At 40.5% G+C, this 20,129-nt stretch overlaps 1 protein-coding gene across 1 annotated transcript in view; it reads left to right on the top strand.

Annotated features, from left to right (window-relative positions):
• Positions 1-20,129, top strand: part of BRIP1 (BRCA1 interacting protein C-terminal helicase 1) — a 52,284-nt gene that overhangs the window by 17,515 nt on the left and 14,640 nt on the right. The window contains exons 14-15 of the mRNA XM_009866166.1: positions 18,146-18,305; positions 19,029-19,150. Of these exons, the coding sequence (XP_009864468.1) occupies positions 18,146-18,305; positions 19,029-19,150 (282 nt within the window). The remainder of the gene's footprint in view (positions 1-18,145; positions 18,306-19,028; positions 19,151-20,129) is intronic.

The raw sequence follows: 20,129 nt of genomic DNA on the forward strand, positions 1-20,129 counted from the left end.
CATCCAAGGTGAACGTTACAAATGTCAGCAGAGCACGGTGCTGTAGGAGCTGCATTTGAGTCGCTACTCCTTCCAGTGCGAACGCGTGCAAAACGCATCCGTTAATGGTTACGGTTTGCTCTGTCAGGTAGCTTGGTCAGGTGAATTGTTTCCTGAGAGAACCTCGGTTTCTTTGAAGGAGCTGCCCACTGCCAGGAAGAGGTAGTACTCATTTGCCTGGATTTTGCTGTGAAGTGCCCCTTTTAACAATTTATAACCTGTAGAGCGTATTCGACTGTTTTGTAAAGAATTTGAAGTCCACAACATTGTAAACCTCCGTCCTTCCCTAACCATCAGTTTAAGAAAAAATACTTTATCAGGCTGAGCAGGTACTTTCTGAAGACCTTTCTACCTAACGTATGAACTGCAAAAAAAATCTGAATTAAAAATAATTCACCTCATATCTTCCTCTGTGCCCCTCCATCCCCTGTTGTGTTTTTTTCTCTTTTTGCTTTTTTTTTTTTCGTAAAAGCAGCTGTAACAGCAGGAGCTGAGTGCAGTTTTGAGGGAGAAGTCTGCCACCTTGTTATCTTATCTGTGTAATTTGGAATTACTAGATGCAGTGTGAATACAAGAAAAGCAATAGTAGAGAAACTTCCCTTTATCTTAGTCATGTATTTGAATAACCATCTTTTTCATTAAAGAATAACTATTTAAAATGTTTGTATGGCCAAAAATACATGGGCGAGAAGAAACATTGCAGCAGATACACATCACCTTTGGTACGTGTCTGTTTATGAACAGCTGGGATGCCATGTTTCACAAGCAGTGAATACGATAACATACAAATTTTTGTTGTCATTATTGGAATTCTGGCACACTGAGTTTTTGAAAAATGAGCTTTATCTTAGCACTTATGAAATTGCAAACCTGGATCATTTTTAGGGCTCCTGAACCCGGTGATACTATGCAACAAAAATTCATTTATGTGAAAATCAGTAGCAACTCTGACAAAAACACTCTATAAAAGAGAATATCAGAAGGTGAAAAGATTACTCAGAAATCTAAGATGCTTTTAAACAAGATTAAGATAAGGACCATTAGGGTTCATGTTGCCGACCTGTCTGCATTAAGATATATCTTGCCTGGTGCCTGCATCTTAGATGATTCATTCAATATGTGTCATATCAAAGTCAAGGCATCCAGCAAGGAGGAAAATGCTAATGCTTATAAATTTTAGTGGTAATCCATCATGATGAATTAACTGACCTTTCTTTAGTAGCTTTTTACAAAATAAGCTTTGGACAATAACGCTAATATTGGTGTTTTGGTTTGGTTTGCTTTTGTTATTGTGTTTTGTTTGCTGTTTTTTTTTCCGTGAGGCATTGTTGGTTAATTTTTATCTGCTAATTGTTAAGCCATAACCTGAAAGTAAAATTTTTAAAAGAACATAGCTGCTACAAAGGATTGGAATGATTCTTTTCAATAGGAAAACTTAGGAACTGAGAAGTATTCTCTGCTTGAGAATCCAAGATTTACTACTTTGTTCTTCTTCTTCTACACCCTTAAGATGTGGTTTTTTCCAGTAATTCAGATGAATCATGTTTCTTTTGTATCTGCTTTCCTTTACAGAACTTTAACTTCAGAGGTCAAATAGCAGTTTTACTCAGTAGTTGCCCGGTATTGCTGTGAATTTGTATTGGACTGTATCAAATAGTTTCACAGAGGGAAATGTCTTGGAAGAATGATGAGAATTTCAAGAAATAGTAGCCTTAAAAGACAGAAATAGTAACTGATTTGTTGTCTCTCTTGTGAACCTCTTAGAAGTGGCTGAATGATCTAAACATGCATTTTAAAAATTATTTTATACTCTATGAAGTGTTTGTCTTCACATGTCTCTCAGTCAGACACTTTTTCACGCCAGTTGTGTTACTGACAGTTGTTTGAGGTTTACATATTAGGTGCTGTATGAGTAGTTAATTACCGAAGTTAATTACAAAAGTTAATGACTACTAATGAGTAGTTAATTACAAAAGTAATGAAGGTAAAAATGGAAAAGATAATGAATACAGCATTTCTTCAGTGCTTCTTTTTGTTTGTATAATTTCCATCAAATTAATGCTTTTAGGATAGTTTAGTGGAGAATAATGCAAAAGTAGAAAAAAAAAAAGTGCAACCAAAGTTGCAAGAAAATATTTTTTTGGTCACTTTATCACTTTATTGAACCTGAGACTTAAATGTAAGGGTAAATATTTGCAACACAGTCAGCTCTAATAACAGTTAGTTGTTACTTTTCCACACAAGTATGTCACGAGTTTGACGTACAATAAATCTAAGGCCAAGCTGTTCGATATCCGGTCTTGAATATATTTGACAGGCTCAATCCTACTACTAATGAACCCTTCATCATCAATTGGCGTTGCGATGTACTGTGTTAATTAGGAAGGTGGACTATTAACATGTAGCTACAGAGTAATTAATGCTGCATTTGCTCCTTCCCTTAAGAATTTAGGGGTGAGGTTATGATGATACGTGTATATACTAACCTTTGTCACGTGCGAAAAGTAAATGTTGGATTTCGCATTTGAGTTTCTGCGTAGCTCATAATTTTAGGAGCCGCTAGTTCCGAGTTTAAGTTCTGTCAATCTCGTCCCATTTTCCTGCTTTCTTAGCTGATCACATTTTCAGCAGTGAGGACAGAGAGGGCTGGGTGACAGCAAACCCACCTGGACTGGCACCCCTCTGGGGAGGGTCTTGGCTCCCTTTCCACGTTCAGGGTACCAGCCCCAGCAGCAGTGGAGCTGCAGGCAAGTGCGATTTGCTGTTCTGTGGACGAGCTGTTCTTGCCAGCGTTACCCAACTTTAGGCAAACAGGTCTTAAGAATATTAATTAACCCTGTGAGCAGAGTAGAGCGTGGCGATAGATGGAACTTGTGCTCTTTTCAAGCTGACTGAGAGTCGTCAGGTTCCGTCGAGGTAGTTATTTGGAATAAACAGGAGGGACCTCAGTTTAACCTCTGACTATTGCACTCTTGCGTTGTTGCGCAGCGGCGGGTCTGCGTTGGGTAGGAGATCAAGCCCTTAAAAATTCTGTCTATTGGCTTGGACATAAATGTGCCACCCCTATATATGACAGGCTGAGGGAGGGATACAGTTTCAGTATTCATTCTGAATGTCTGGCTTTTCTTAGTTTAAGCCAGACCCTTTTTCTTGCTGAGATTGGTAGAAATTTTTTTTGAAGAAGTCTGTGTCAGAAAATTAACTGGTCATAACACTGAAAAAAGAACAGAATATTTTAATTTCTTAAAAGTTCCTGAAACAGTTTTGTAAATAAATTATAATAAACCCTTCATTTTTTCTGCCATCAATAAAAAAACAAAACAACACTGCCTTTCAGACAACTTTTACTTATTTAATAGATTACTTCAATAAATTTACAGAAGATGGTAGTCTGTTTAGCCAGGCCTATTAAAAGCATTAAGATTTGAGCACTGGCTGTTAAAAGGAGTAAATGGCAATATCACAAAGTTAAACAAATGCCAAAAAACATTTTCCAGAGTACTGGGATTGTAACAATACCATTAATGAGGGCAAAGAGGTTTTAATGCAATTTTCACATTCTAAAGTTTCAAAAAGAGGTTTTGAGTTAGTGCATTATTAATGTTCTGAACATCTGGAACTATGTAAGAGCCACAGACATTGAGCAAGTGCAGGGTTTCCCCACTAGGTCTGATGCTGACCGATTTCCTCCCTAGCGAAAAGCTGGTTTTAAGAAGTTTGAGACAGTAAAATGACAATAACCAGATAAGAGATAAACATTCCACAGTGTCTTTTTGCTTGTAGTGTGTGTGGAGGAAAAATTGGGAGCCATTAGGTTTGTGCAGTTGAAAGGTGAATTTGAAATTAAATAGCAAAATAGTTGCTTGCACCACAGATGGTTGCTCCGATTGCAGAGTGCTTGTGGGAGGAATTTTGTAGTAACTTCAGGTGGGTTCTGTAAGATTGGTTAAATTTTTGTTAGGTGTATTTAGGGATAATGTGCAGGGACAAATGCTTTATCAAGAATAATATTCTCCTTGATATTTCTGTTGACAGCTGTAGGCATACTTGGAGGAAGATGTTTACTCCTGTGTGTAAATACTTGCAAGATGTGGGGATCTGTTCACACCACGTGTGTTTTATGACAGAAATTTGTTCTTTGAAGTTACGTAAACATGATGTTTCTGCATAATTTTAAGGCTAGAAAAAGTATTTTACACCATTACAGCTGTAAAGTGATATGGTAAAGAGCACGTATAGATGTGCCACCTAGCTGTAGGTGTTTAACCATAGGTGATATCCAAGATCACGTGCATTGGGCTGCAGAGAAAGTAGGCCTTTAAACAGGCTGGCATATCAGGGGTAAGTTACGAAATAATTGTAAATTAATAATGATACTCACTTTCTGCACAGCATTTGCTTTCTGCTCTCAAGGGAAAGGCATTCTTTTACTCCAGAAGCCTTATTTGTCTGAGCTAAACAGCTGCAACGGTGCTATTACAGCATGTAAGAAACCCTAAAACCGAGAAAAGACTTGAGGGAATAGAATTCTGTCATCCTTGCTATCTCAAATTATGTGCAAGTACCTAACAATAAAAGTAGAGCAAAATGATGGAAGAGTAATTAAACCCCACGTGAAGAGACTCCGGGTCTCTTTCCTGGCTGCGCAGGGTCCCCTGGAAGTCCCAGGAGCTGGGCAGTGGCTGGGGCCGAGGGCTGGGGTCAGGCTCGTGGCGCTGCAGGGACCCTCTGGGGTTTGCTTCCCGTGCTTGGAAAAGAAAAGACTCGTTGCCGGGCTCTCAAGCTGCGTCTTTTGCCTTACTCTGATCAAAACCTTAATAAAGTGATTTATCTCTAATGGGGCATAGTTTTGGGATCTAAAAAAGCCGAATTCTAATGACTTGAAAGCTCTGTATTTCAACATTTGTACCTAAAAGATGTAGACAGAATTTTGTTTTACTTGTTATCCGCTATGGTTTCTTCATTCCTTGTTTTTCACTCTTACCCTGCACTGGTAGTTTTCTTTCTGATCTTCATCTCAGCTACTTCATGGTTTATGTTTGTGGGGTTTTTTCTCCCATTAATCATATACAATATCTACTTTCAGTTTTAGACTCCATTTTTCCATCATTTAAACATTTAAACGCCAGCTACTGAGGTGCTCACATTCATCGGTTTTCGGGCTTGGTGTGTGTTTTCTGAGGTGTCTCCTGAGAGCTCCAGCAGGCCCTGTACAGCTTCAGGTGATTTCTCAAGATTGCGGTTCCTGTTTTTCCCACTGACTTGAGCACAGCAAAGACACTTATGCAGAAATGATGGCGTGCTCAGGGAGACTGCAGCCGTTCTGTCACAACGCGCTTTTTCTCTGCTTCGGCCACTACAGACCACTGTGATGGGACAGGCTCAGATAGAGAACAGCAGCAGAGAGAATGAGAATTTTTGTATAATGCGGTGTGTAGTTTTTATCCTCACATGACGCTGGCAAGCCTCCTTCCGTGTCGTCAGTTCCATCAAGTTACTCTGACAAAGTGAATTTGAAGATGGAGCTGGCAGTTCACACCCGAGCAACGTCGTTTCTTGTGTAATTTTAGAGGCTACAGATGAAGTTCTATTAATGCTCATGCTTGATTTATTATAAATTTTATTATAAATTTTTAATTGTAAATTTTATTAGCATTTTTTCTTAGGTTTTTTTTTAACTTCTGGTTGTTTGAAGTTTGTTTTGGTGTTGTGGGCATTTTTTGTGGGGATTTTTGCTGATTTTTTCCCCCACGACTTGGTTACCAGTGCCTAATTTTAGTTTGGACCACATGCTACAAAGCAGGCTGAGAAAATTGTTGGGCTACAACATAGATAAAATTTTATATGTTTTCTCCCTTAAATAATATCACAGGATCCTAGATATATGTACTGGTTATGGAGTAATTTTGCTGATTTCTGGGAATTTAGAGATAATCCAAACACTGGATATGCTTAGAGGAGTTAGAGGAGGTGACCCAGCAACTTGAGCTTCTTCCCACTCTCCTTGTGATTCTTCTTGTGCTACTCTGAATTTTGTGCCAACCGATTCAGATCTCCAGAACGAAGGAAAAGTTTTTATCTTTTTTTTTTTTCTTTTCTTTTTTCTCCTGGTTAGTTTTCTGCTGTCCTTATGAACTGAGTTTGCTCATCAGGAGGTCAGAGAAGTGTCAGAGAGAGCTCAAGGGAAGAGATGATTTGCACACTCAAGGAAGGGAGCACGATCATCCCTTTTACTGCTAGAGCTCAGTCGCAGGGATGAAACGTTGCTGCGCTTTTTTCAAATCACGTTTTCCTGTGACTGACCTTAATATGACACTCGATAAAGCTATTGACTTAGAAATTCTGATTATTTTTTTTTATAGGAAAGATGCTCTATATTATAAAGTTGTCAGTATGAAATTGCAGTGTTGTTATCCGAGCCTGCCTGTGCCGCGTAGGAACCGAACTGCAGAGTTACTCAGGTGAATATTCTGGGTGAATGGAAATGTGGGTGAGGTGATATGAAAGGAATGAACTGCTCTGACTTCTCGTTCTGTGGAAACCCGCGGAACGGGTGGGCACGGAGGAGCTGTCTGCCCCCTCTGCGTACAAGCGGTCGCAGTCGGGGGTTTCACACGTGGGTGCTCCCCGGGCACGCGGCCGCCCGGCTGCTTTGATGTTCTCGCGGTTCAGTGCTGCTGGCTCAGGGGAAATCGCTAGGTGTGAGTTGGGTCCTATCGCATCTTTCTGAATTACTGGCTGCAAAGAAAGAACAAATACGCTTTCTGTGGCTTGCTGAGCTGCTGCGGTGACCGGCGAGGGCTGTGCAATTATTCAGGTGCCCTGTGGCACTTGCTTTTTACATGGAGCAGTTAGCCTCTCCGCTAGCATCTGCACATCGGATAAAGTGAAATCCGTAGCGACAGTCTGTGGCAGATTATTGGGTATTGTGTCTAAAAAAATTATCTGCCATACTGGTAGATGGGTGTTTCGCTTGTGAATTTCACACCCCGAGAGCTGTGCAGTTTAATATTTTATTATGCTGTTAGTTTAAATACCCTGAGCATACAGCATCAGGAAAATAAACTAAAAATCTATTATTGTTTCTCACTTCGGAGTTCTGACTCGTCAAAGTGCTGCAAGCTGAATTGTTGTATCCAGTTAACACATGCTCCAACTTCCACTGTAATTAACACTTTCTACTGGCATATTCTTCCTACCATTTAGGTAGTAACTGCGCTGAAAATAAGTTTTCACAGTCAAGAAGTTTGCACTGTGTGAATGACAGATCCAGGCAGTAAATAAAAGTAGTTGATGTGTCTTTTTCCTCAAAAGCTTTAAATGAAGGGGGAAGAGGGATGGAAAACAGTAGTAGTTAATAGGGAACAATATATATAAACAACATTATTTTTAGAGCCGGAAGGAGTATCTTGCATAGATTACTTCAGCATTCCTGTTGCTCCAAACAATTGCAACCCGCAGAGTTCCTGGTCCCTTTGGCATTTCCGAGAGGTTCACTGCCTCGTGTTGGGGAGAAATGACTACTTCATGTGTGGAAAACACTATATAGGAGATAAAATATACTTGAAAGCATATATACAGGTGACATGTTCTGTATCAGCAACGTAACAGCATATACAAGAATTGGAATATTAGATGTATTTAAAGGGATACTTGGGCTATTTTAAATTTGGAAAAATTCTACTTCATTGGAAAGCCAATACACGGTTGTGCTGAGAACTTGTTTTAGTCTTTTTGTGTATGCTGATTTGCAGGATAACAAGAGGAAAACGACTAACATTTCAGAGAAAGTAAAGAAAATATTAATCTTTCTTAGAATGATACAACTACAGGTGTAAAAGGCCTTCTTATAAATTTAAGAAAAAATGTTCTCTACTAGTGTTAATAGAAGATTAAAAGCTAAAACCTGTTACACTCCCACTCTCGGAGTCGGTTCCCATGACAGGCACCTGCCTGCCCCGGTTGCTCTGTGAGCGTTCGTGGGCTTGGTCAGCCTCGTGCCGCGGGCTCTGCCGCACATCTCTCTGAATCAGGCTTCCCAGCTGGTCTGTCCTTCACTGCTGATGTGCCACTAAGAGAACTTCGTCTTTTTTTAAAATTTTTTTTCCCCCTCTTTATTCAGGGGGGAAAAAAAGAGGTCAAAGATGACCGAGCGTGGTTTCTGACTGACGAAGAAGAGTACACCAGGTTAGGATGCTGCCTTTACGAACAGTTCATAATTTTGGGCTTGATTCTAAACCAGGATCTAAACAATCCTTATTAAAATATTTTTATTTTTTTTTCCGGAGAGCTTTCTTTGCGTGAAGGATTGCCTCCTCACTGGAACGTGAAAGTGTGTTGATAGCCTAGGGTGAATGTACAAGCAGTTCTTGTAACACGGGAAGCTGTTGTCTTGGTTAATTTTAAAACCACAAAAGAAACCCTATTTTCAGCCAGGTTGTTTAGAAACAGCTGCAGCGGAGCTCGAAGCCTGAGTACTTCAAAGGCTCTCCAGATTGTTTTGTGGTAAAACATGTCGGGTTTTGAGGGGAAAGATTTTTATATAGAAAAGCTTCTTTAACTGTAGAAGCGACATATTAAGCGTGTTATTCTAGAGTCTTTGGCGTGCAAAACATTTCATTTTTCATTACTGTTGTCGCCGTTCACGTATTCCATTATTTAAGGAGGTTATTGAAAAATTGATGGTATGTTGGTACCAGAGAGACATCCTGTAAGCTGCAGTGTTGATTTATGGCACATGGAACACAGTTCAGTGCTTCAGTTTCCTGCTGGTGAGCGGCACTTTGTCATTGTCCCCGAAGAAAAATCATACCAGTGAAATCCCCTGTGTTTCCCCCAAGTTGAGTGATGCATACTTTTCCTTCGAAAATGATTATGAATTATTCACCTTTTATTGTGCTGGGGTGTGCACATGGTGATCAGAATCTTGTTCATAATACAGACTTTTTCACCATGTTCAAAGTTTAGTTTAATTATGTAGCTGAGTTGCATTGTAGCTTTATTTTTTTTCTCCTTTTTTTTTTTCTTTTTTTTTTCCTCCCCCTACTCCACAGTGCGTTTGCCAAGCCTGTGTGGGCTAACGCAGATTTTACTGCACACTTCCTAGCATGTGGAGGCATCTCAACATGAGTCTTGGTCTGAAATGTTTGTTTTTCTTCCATATTTGAAAGTTTTCCTTGAGAAAATAAGTACCCTGTTTCCAAACTTAAAAAGACACTTTCCCCGAACACGTTCTGGAAAATCACAGACGCTTACATGGTTTTAAAGTTCCATCCCATTTTCTGTTGTGAAGAAATGGTAAGAGAGGTCTAAGTGAAAAAATCTCTTGCAATAGCTCGTGCGGTAGTGATAGAGATTTCCAGCTGAGGGCAGCTTTCTCCTGGGAGATGGCTTGAGGGAAGACTCCACGGTCTAGACCACCTGTTAGGAAAATGAAAAGCCTCTCTGATCTTTCTTCATAAGTCTGGAAGAAATGTAAAGCGCCAGAAGAAATGTGGGACTTGGGTCGAGGTCCCTTCGCAGCTTCCTGGATTCCATCTCTGGCTGTTGAAGTCTTGTTAATAAAATCTGTTAGGATTGAAAGGGAGAAAAAGGAATTGGAAGCCTAAAATGCCTTTTGTGTGAATAGATACGTATTTTGTATCAACTTAGTCATGCTGAATACCTCCTTCTATTACGTATTACCTCCCCTAAACATGAAGAGGTTTCTGTGAATCAGTCTATTGCTCAACCTTTCATGAAAACCTAATTCAGTGCAAACAACTGCTTAAATAATTCAGTGGGCTACGTTATTCTTGGCCCAGCCTCGTGCAGTGCCAGTGTCTGGGCGTCAAGCAACACTGAGGTTTGTTTAGTTTTCTTTTTTGATGGGGAAAGTAATTAAGAATGAAATCAACATTGAAAAACTGTATGGGTTGATCAAGAAGGAAAAAGGATGGAATGTGTATTAGGTGTGCCATGATGCTGAGTGACCTGTGGCTGGAAGGTGCATATTACTTCTGCCCTTGTGAAAGCATGTCATGTTTTTAGCGATGTTGGTAAATGTTATTGGGTTGCATTGCTTTCTTTTAATACATGTGACCTTTTATTTGTGTTAAGGGATTTTGTGCTTTTTATAGTACTTCTAGAGTGCTATTCCGAATTTATTTTAAAGATTTGAGTAATAGGCACTAGATTTGATTGGTTAGTTGGCCCAAATATTTTACCCCCTGTTTTTGGAAAGAAGCTCAGCTTTTTCCTTTCACACGAATCTTTCCAGGCAGTTCTCCTGTCCCTTCAGCCTATTCTGCATGTACCTTCACTCTGTTTATTTTCGTCCTCCTGCTGTTTCCTCTGTGTTCACTTTTAACCTCAAATAGCTTCTTGTTGTTGTCGTCATTGTTTGGTTTTATTTTGTATTGTTTTTAATCAAAGGTAGAATTAATTGCTCATCCCATGCAACCACATTGGCTTTGTACACTTGTTTCTCTGAAATGGAGGAGTTCCTGTAGCCCTGGAGGTGAGGTACCTGTAGGGTTCTGCATCATTTAGTGCAGAGGCTTGGCAACCCCATAGCTTCAGAGAACCGTCAAATGACTTTTGCTAATTCTGTACTTTCCCAAAACATCTTGAAAAGTGTAATACGAGCCTGTAATACCAGTATGTGAGTGACGTGAAAGAAGTGGGTGGAGTCTGGCCAGATAAATTCTCCAGGGTTTCCTTGAAATAATATGAATTTAAGGCCACTAGTGTTTAAGCGACATTCTAAATGCGTTTATTTACTGGCTGAATACGTTTTGGGGATTATCACTAATATGGAGACAGTTTCATTCTTTCATAATGGCAGTAGAACATTCAGCCAGGTAATTAACCATCGTGCTGAACAGGCTGGAGCTTTGAGACCAGGGGAGAGTGATGGGAACAAAAAGTTAGAGCTGTAGTAACAGCTGACTCCGCAAACTGCATCATCCTGGAAGCTTATTAAAGGTAATGCAATACGTATGGAATTAGATACGTTATAAAAACATCTGGGTCTTGACATCAGCAGAGGATTACTTTAGTGGAAAATATGATGCCCTCCATCCTAAGAGCTTAGATTTGCAGAAGAATCTGTCAAGAGTGTATAGATTTCTTTTTAATTATTATTTTTTTATTTTGCTGAAAGGAAGACGAGGCATCTGATGTAGGTGTGGGTTGTCCTGTGATATATGAAGCAACCTGCCGTGCCTTTTTTTGCAGGCAGCCCGAATGGTGGGAAACATTTTGTAGTAAGACAAGAAAACCGCATTTCTTCTTGACATTCTCTCTGAATATAAGGATTTTCAGGAGATGTGGTGGGAAAAAAAAAAAAAAAGAACTTCTGATTTGTTTGATTTTGACACCTGCTATTTCTCTGTCAAGATACAAGCACTGCACTGAGGCGAAAATATTTGATAAAACTCCATGTATAAATGTGGTATCTGCACTCGTCTGCCTCCTCCACTGCCGCCTCCTGTTGCTTAATGAGATAAAAGCACTCACCGAAGGACTGAGTTACTCAGTGTCTTGAAGTTTATGAGATCAGTGGAAGAGGAAGAGAGGAAATATCCAGAAATTCATATCCTCTGTTACTGATAAAGGTGTAGATTATATTTACATCTAGTATAAAATTTAAAGAAAAGCTATTTAAAATGTCAAGCACACTGCTGGTAAGATCTGTCTTAAAAAGATTTTAGTTCATGCACGTTCTTAAAGATAAACAAAACCCTTTCAATTAAAAGATTTTACAGAAAAGAAAAATTAACACTTCTAAGTTTTATTGTTAGATGTTTGGAGAACTGTCTCTAGGTTATTTACCTTTTGGGGTTACTGAACCACAATATCCATCAGTTGCAGATTTGCATCTCCCATGGTCTGTTTTATGATGTATTTGTTCTCTATTATAATGTGCTATTGAAATTGAAATGCTGGTAAGACGTTGCATGTTGCCTGTTTTGGAAAAGTATGAGAACTTATTGATGTATGTTTAAAATATGTGGGGATACCCACTTAATTTTCACAAGTTTGACTCAAGAGAGCAGAAGAAGCACTAATTTTCAAATTAGAGTGCCATGTGTAGGGAGAAGTTTTATTGAAATCGGTAGGTTTTAGTTTTGTTCTCCCATTCTAGGTAGATTCCTAGGCGGTTTGAATCGCCTTTGGATACATTTTCCTTACTTTGTGTGGTTCATTTTGTGTAGGAGGAGAGCTTAGGTCCTTTTTCACAGTGTAAGGTTGTGAAAGGGCTAGAAGAGCACAATTTAATTTGACAGATTCTCTTGTTTCTCTCTGAATCTAATTATGGTTGCTGAAACAGTTGTTCATCCTGTATGTGGAGAGATGCCCAGCTGGAGCTTCTTAAAATGTTTTTGCACAGTTAAAAAAGAATAGATCTGTAGGATGGTTCCAAAGTTACATAGAAAAAGAGACTGTTTAATGAGATAATCTGTAATTTACCTAGTCTGTGTACTAGGAAAATAACATGATGCATTCCAGTTTCGTAGATGTAAAAGTATATTCTTTTCCATCTGCTAGAGCTTAGGGGATTCCCTTTATTCGGTGTTTCAAGTCCATAATCTGCACATCTGTAGTGTTCTAGTTCAGTCCAGATTCCCTTTGCAAATGCTTTCTGTAATTACTTGTAGGTATTTACTTTTCTGTAATTGTGGGTATTCAGCAGGGAATGGCTCAGGCCAGCCTTTCCAGGTTTCACAGCTCATAGCTGGAAATGATCTTGAGATGCACGTCTAGATTACATTTAAAAAATCCAAACCACGCTACCGTGTAAGCCTTGAAATGAAAGGGTACATGTCTGTGTTGTGAGCTTGTAGCTGTCTCCAGATCTAACACCGGCTCTCCCCGACTCGGTTTTATGAAAACCCAGGGGTTTGGTGCTGGATGTAGAACGTGCATTAATGGACTGGTGCTTAACACGAGTACACGGGTGTCGCAGCACTCAGCGTCTTTGTGTGTCGCTTGTACGTGTTGGTGGCTTGGACGCCAGCCCTGTTTTCTGAAAGTGAAAAATTTTCCTTTTTGGTCCCAAACGCAGCACAGCCCTCTTAGTTCTACCAAACAGACTCTGGTGAAGCAAGTCCTGGTGCTCAACCTCTGGGCTGGTCGTCGATGTCTGTTTTCCAATTCGGAAGTTTTATGCTGACTGCGTGTGGAACTTCTATGTGACCCTTCAAACACGTTTCCAGCCCACTGGAGACACGCTTTGATTTGAAGCAGTGCTTATTCAAAAAGAAAATTCTGGTAGCAAACACGTGAAGAGCTCTGCTTGGGAAAAGGCTTTTAGATCAGTGTTAGTCCCTTGGGGGTCTCTGACTTTTTGCACTAATGGTGATGCCAATATTTTGATTTTTATTAAGAAAAATCTAATGGCTGTTTCCTCCCCTCAGCTGCCCTTCATATCTGAATAACAAGGAAAACTGGAAATTCGTATCATTAAAAAAATATTTGTAGAAACAAGATGAAAAATACCAAAGTTTGGAGAAGTGGAATTTTTAATGTCTAATGTCAGACTTTTAAGAGGGTTATTTGTGTAAATTTTGTGCACCTTGGAATAACCAATGGTGTGAAACAAGGTTACGTTCTTGCACCAACTCTATTCACAGTCTTCTCCAGCATGATGCTCCAAAGGGCCACGGCAGACCTCAATGAAGATAACGGCATTTACATCCGCTGTCGTACCCGTGGTAACCTGTTCAACCTCAGGCGACTGAAGGCCCACACTAAGACCCTAAATCACCTTGTCCACGAGCTGATCTTTGCTGACGATGCCGCCCTCGTTGCTCACACAGAAGCAGCTCTGCAGCCCTTAACATCTTGCTTTGCAGAGGCTGCTGAGCTTTTTGGGCTGGAAGTCAACTTGAAGGAGACAGAAGTTCTTTACCAACCTGCACCTCAGGAAGTCTCCCCTCATCCCCACATGCCCACAGGCAAATCAGAGCTTGAGTCAGTCCAGCAGTTCAACTCTCTAGGAAGTATCATTTCCTCGGATGGTAAGATTGACAAAGAGATAGACAGCAGGTGAGCAAAGGCACACAGAGCTTTTGGGAAACTCCAGAAAAGAGTCTGGTGCAGAGAACACCTGAAGAAAAGTACAAAGATGAGTGTCTACAGAGCCATTGTACTGTCTGCTCTGTGATATGGGTCTGAATCCTGGGTCATCTACCGCCACCACCTGTGACTCCTCGAACGCTTCCATCAGCTCTGCCTCTGTACAATCCCGAACATCCGCTGGAGTGACTGCGTGACTGATGTCACTGTCCTTGAACGGGACGGGGGGACCAGTATTGAGGCCATGCTGCTGAGGATGCAGCTGCGCTGGGCAGGGCACGTCTCCAGGATGGAGGATCACCGCCTCCCTAAGGTGGCTGCTGCAACAGAGGAGCCCCAAAGAGGAGATACAAGGACTCTCTGAAACACCACCTCAGTTCTGGCCATGCTGACTGCCACCAGTGTCCACTCTGGCCTCCAGTCGGGAGACGTGGAGTCACACCAGCCATAACGCTGCTGCCTCCTTTGAGAACGCACGTAGAATTAGTCTCGAGGAGAAAAGACAATGCAGAAGGAACCGTGCGTGCCTCACCAACGCTGCCTAAGGAGACTTTCCGCTGTGCCTTTGGCAGCTGGACTTGCCTATCCTGCATCGGCCTTTTTTAGCCCTCAGCATGCTTATAGCAAGTGTGGGTAGAGCCCTTCCCATATCTTTGTTGTGAAGCCCAGCCATCATGATGATGATGATATCAGTGTGTGGGTAACAAGGCAGCATATAGTTTTAAAGGTGCGTGAGAACATGTGGCTGAAAGTTGTTTTTATTAAATTGTCAATATTTGCTAAACTAGCTAATAAAGCCAGGGTTACTTTGCTCTGCTGTCGGGTGCTGCTTAGGTCAGCATCCTTTTCGGTCTGTCCCGCTCCCGAAAGTACTTTCATATTCTCAAGTGTTCCATTGCTTCCCCGAGCACTTCTTCATGGAGGGATGATTTCTGTGATGCTTTTTCACTCTGCTGCCAAGGTGCAGTCCGTTCATTATGTGAATCAGTGCTAACATATTTCAGGAATATTCTGCGTAAAGAAATTCAGTAGCAGGTGCTTGTAGCCTGACGAGCTGGGGAACTGGAAACCAGAGGAAGAATCTCATCATATTACAGTGTTTTCTGTTAGACCTTCCCTCATCTGGGGTAATTGCCACTTCAGAAATCCCTCTCAGGAGGTAGTGAGTACTGCAGAAAAAGTGAATCCCCAGCAACTGGATTGCTGCAAGTTAACTTCTCAACTTTGGTAAGATCCTGGAAATTACAGTGAGCTTGCCTTAGGGTAAAATACATTAAACAAATCTCCGGTCTTGCTTCACGACATGGGAAACGCCTAATGCAATTTTTGGCACCACATAAAACAAAGGGGCAAAGCTCTTCCTTCGTGGACGCAAGAGATGTTGAGAAAACAGTTTCCCCATTCCCACACTTCAGGAGTGCTTCAAAAGCTGCCTGGAGGGGGGATGCTGACAGAGACCCACACAGCATCGACAGGATTTAGTACGGGGTCCACGGCGGTTTATCCCACGTGCAGGGGAACCTGCGCATTTCTGTAGCAGAAGGAAGAGGAGTGAGCCAAACACAGCATGTCAGCGGGAGTAACGCTGGCTCTCGGCAGCAACCATGTGCAAGGCAGGGGCCAAGCTAAGCACTGAGCTCATAGTTGCTCTGGGCTGTAGCTTACAGGTGTCTTGAAATTGCAGAAAGGAAAAAAAGGAAAAAGCTATCAAAGTAAACATCTTTCAGTGCATGGGAAGATGACAGATTCTTTCTAACAAGATTTTCTGCTCTCCTGGAGGAAGACCATTTGTTAATAAACCATCTGAGAATCCATTTTTAAGGGATTTAATAAAATATACGCAGACCGCCTTCCACTGCGGGAACTATTATTCCCTCGGGTAGAAGAAGTGACTGGCTGTGGGCATTAATGGTTGCTTCCTGTGATTCCTGGCATTATATCTTGCTCCCATTTGCACTTTTTCAACCCGGAGTGAAATAATTTTTTATGAGAAACCTGCACTTGATTCCTTGGTCTTAGGAGGCCTGTGTGTGTTCTATATTTTATTTATTTGTATTCAGTCATGTCCGGGATTCTCGTTGTTTTAGTGGGTCTGTCTGTAGCGTGGGTGTTGGGCTGGTGCCTACTTTCCTGTGTAGAAGAAAGTTTCCATATCCAGCAAACTCCACTAAATGGAATAGGTAATGGCTTTTGTGTGAATTAAATGAATTGTGCCATTCTTGCCAAAGACTTTAATGAATAATTTGCATGTTTCCATCAAAACTTGTAGATTTTCTATTGTAATGGTTGCTGTCAATTAGACAAAAAACCCTGAATCTATTATGGTCTGGCAGAAACTTACCCCGGGGGGCTGGGGAACCCACAAAAGAAAAAGGAGGTTTTCTTAAGGATTTGGAGGAGGGTTTTCTACTGCAGCCTTTCCAACTATGTGAATTTAAGTTATACTTCTTCTGAGTATGAGAGAAATACAGTGGAATTCAAGAATTAAGTATTTTTGTAAGGAACTGTGCCCTTTCTGATCAACAGACTTTGGTTCTCTTAAAATAAGAAATAATTTTTATGCTGAGAACATTTCATAAGGGTGTGTTTGTGAAAAATACCAGTCGATTTCAGTAGCTTAGACTGTAGGAGGAGGAGGAGAAAACCAGAGGCAAGTGACCCTTAGAAGTCAAAGCATGAATAGTTTCATGTTTGTATGTGTCACACTGAGCTATACCCAAATATATCCTGTCTGTATTCTCTTACTGGGCTCCTCTTGCCATGGCCGAGACCCAGCAGGCAGTGCTAGAAGTGAATTTAGTGTAGATTGCCAAGTGAGTGCCCAGGCAGACAGGAGTGTCATGGAAAAATGAAATCTGGAAAGCTAATAATATTTCAGTCCCTGGCAGCTCTAGCAGAACCCAAAGGGATGTACTTAGAGGCATGATTTGTTTGATTCTTTTCTTTACCAGAATTCTCTCCATATCGTGTCCAGGAACTGAAGGTGTAGTGGCAGGCTGGCAAGATGGGCGGATATTGCTCAGTTGGAGTATTAGAACCTTTTATATATAAAGAGATTGCAGACAGGCTGCTGCCAGGACATGACGGAGCTGGTAGAGAAAGGGACCAACAGTAGGACAGACACTTTTAGAAGAGATGGTTTATTCTACAAGAACATCTATATGTGTAGGAAACCGCTCTGTGCTCGTTTGATAGCATCACATCAGGTGTAAACGAGTGTAATTCCCTGAACAGAGGCTTGAACAGAGCTAGTGAAAATTCAAGAATAACACAGGATTTGTTTCTCCGTTGAACCACAGGTACCTCAAAAGGAACCGATCCAAATACTTAATGTCAAAGAATAAGTGCAGCTCTTTAATGCTCAGAACACAAAGTACACAAAGGTTCTTACAAGCAGTTCCCTAGAAACTTGCAAGTGTTCTCCCTGTAAACTTGAATGTGAGAACAATTGGTTACCGTTAGTCCTGCTTCACAGGAATACATAAACTCCATATTTGGACGTGCAACAGGTTAATTTTGGAGCTATCTAACCATTCAAGGTCCTGAGATGTTGGCTGGCGTGCAAGGAAAAGCAAGTGGGTTGGGGTTAAGGGACACTGTGGCTTTTTGAGGAATTAACTGGGGTAAGTACAGGTTCCAGATGGAGCAGTTTATGTAGCCTGAAGCAAAATAGAGAGGAAGTCTTCAGTGAGTGGAGCAGAGGGAAGTCCAGATAAATTAAGAGCATAACCCTTATTACAGAAATCTGTGAATTTAAAATCTCTGTGCGTACGAAGCTCGGTAACTCTACTGCACAACAGTTGGTGACACACTAATGATCACCAAACGGTAAAAGGAGTGAAATAAAGTATTTAAATTAATGGCCATCATGTTTACGAAGTCTTGCATAGCAGGGGAACAGTGTACAGTAGGGAAACTGGTATTCATAAATACAAAAACTGAATAATATGATTTCACTCCAGTAAGTGCCTTTGTGTCATTTATTTGAACAGTTCTAGTGATGGACCTTTCATTGACCTTTCTGGATTTTTCTGTTTGTTTTCAGCTGTTGGACAAACTGAAAGATCGCTGGATGCACACCGGCTTGTGGAGGAACCTGGAGCTGGTTAAGACAGTCATTGCAGAGCCTCAAGGAGGGGCAAAGAGTGACTTTGATGAACTGCTGAAAATATACTATGATGCAATAAAATGTAAAGGAGAAAAAGGTACGTTCTTCAGACACATGATATGGTTGATACAGACTCTTCATGTTTAAAAAAAGAAGGTTCTTAAAGTGCATTTAGGATAAGGTATGGATAAAAAATTAAATTAACCCTAGCTTAAGTTAATGTTATAAATGAGGAACATTAACTGCGATTTATAGCGTTGCATGAGTAGTTAAGGAAATACAGAATAATGCATAATCCTAACAGTGGTATTGGAGAGGCGCCTCACTAGGCAGTTGTGTGTCCAGTAAGGTGCAGAGTGGCTTCTCAAAGAATCCAACGTACAGTACATTACATAACCGTGATTTACCATCTTACATTATAGCCACTATAGGGCTTCTCCTCAAAACCACTTAAATATTAATATGAAGAGTGATAGTACGTCAAAACATAAATAGCACAATTTCTGGAGAGCAAAATCTAATGTTTGAAATTTAGAATTTTGTTGTAGGTACGTAGGGTTATTGCACAGTTAAGTACCACTGTATTGTATAGTGCAAAGTTATTTTGCTAGTTGGTATTCAAAGTCGCAATATTATTGATCGAAATGGAGTTAATCTCATCCCTCTAGCAGAGAAGTCTGTGTTTGTTTATCAGCTCTCCTTTTCCATACCGATACACAATATATTATGCAATACTATGTCTAACTCTTGATGAAGCTTTCTTCTGATATTCGGTTTGTCACTGGGAATAATTTATATATTCCTCTCTGGCTTGTTCTAGATGGAGCACTGCTTATAGCTGTGTGCAGAGGAAAAGTTAGCGAAGGCTTGGATTTCTGTGATGAGAATGCCCGTGCAGTTATAACCATAGGTATTCCGTTTCCAAATGTGAAAGACCTTCAGGTAGGATATCAACTGAAAGAGTTGTACTTTATTTTTATGTCATATTTTAAAAGGCAAATATGCACAAAATATTTTTATAAACGTTTATTGTTGGTCTCCCCTCAATCCCATTTGGGTTCTTTGAGTTACTTTCTACCCAGGTTTATACTTGAGTATAAAATGATTTACATTCAGTTAGCACTCTGCTCGAGTTCAAAATGCTCTGTATTAGAAGCATATGCTGAAATGATATTTTAGAACTACATGCTCAGTAGTACGCCTGGAACTCTTAAAATTTGCTCTGATTTTCAGAAAGTCTGGATTTCTGTGTTCTAGATGATACAAACTTACATTGAAAAGAATGTGTGAGGAGTGAGTTATCTCCACAGTGGATTATGTTCCTTAAGATTAAAATAGTGGTTTTGATTTTACCTTGAATTCAAGCAACTATGTAATATAATGGAATCACAGGCAATACATCCCGGTACTGATAATTAAACTCAAAAAAATCAGTGTTGTGTTGAACTATTTTTTTAATTAGACAGAGGAAAACCTCTAAATTTTTAAGTAGGGATAGAAACACTAGCTGCCAAAGTGCAAGCAGCTAAAGGTTGGAGTGTATATATTTAGCTATGGTAATGCACAAAGCACTGCAGTGATCAATTCTAGATGAGAGAAGGGCACGCACCAGTCTCTCAGCATCACATTTGAGGAGCTGTCTGGCGCATGGCAGAGCTCCTAGAATAATGCTGGAGGAAATGGCTTTTATTGTAAATGTGTCTATTGCTCGAGAAATTGGATCCAAAGTGATATCCAGCTCGCAGTACTTCCCTTTAAATTGAATGGTGTTTTGTTTTGTCTAAGGCTTTAGGTTTATCAGATACCCCAGAAAGTTCTGTATTAACGCACATTTCTTTCACCAGCTGGGTGAAGAAGGATAGCGTGAAGGAGAGGCTCTCCCTTTGCTGAAGATTAGTAGCTTTGTAGAAACACAAGCATA

Source organism: Apaloderma vittatum, unplaced genomic scaffold, assembly GCF_000703405.1.
Source record: "Apaloderma vittatum isolate BGI_N311 unplaced genomic scaffold, ASM70340v1 scaffold5060, whole genome shotgun sequence".
Lineage (NCBI taxonomy): Eukaryota > Metazoa > Chordata > Aves > Trogoniformes > Trogonidae > Apaloderma > Apaloderma vittatum.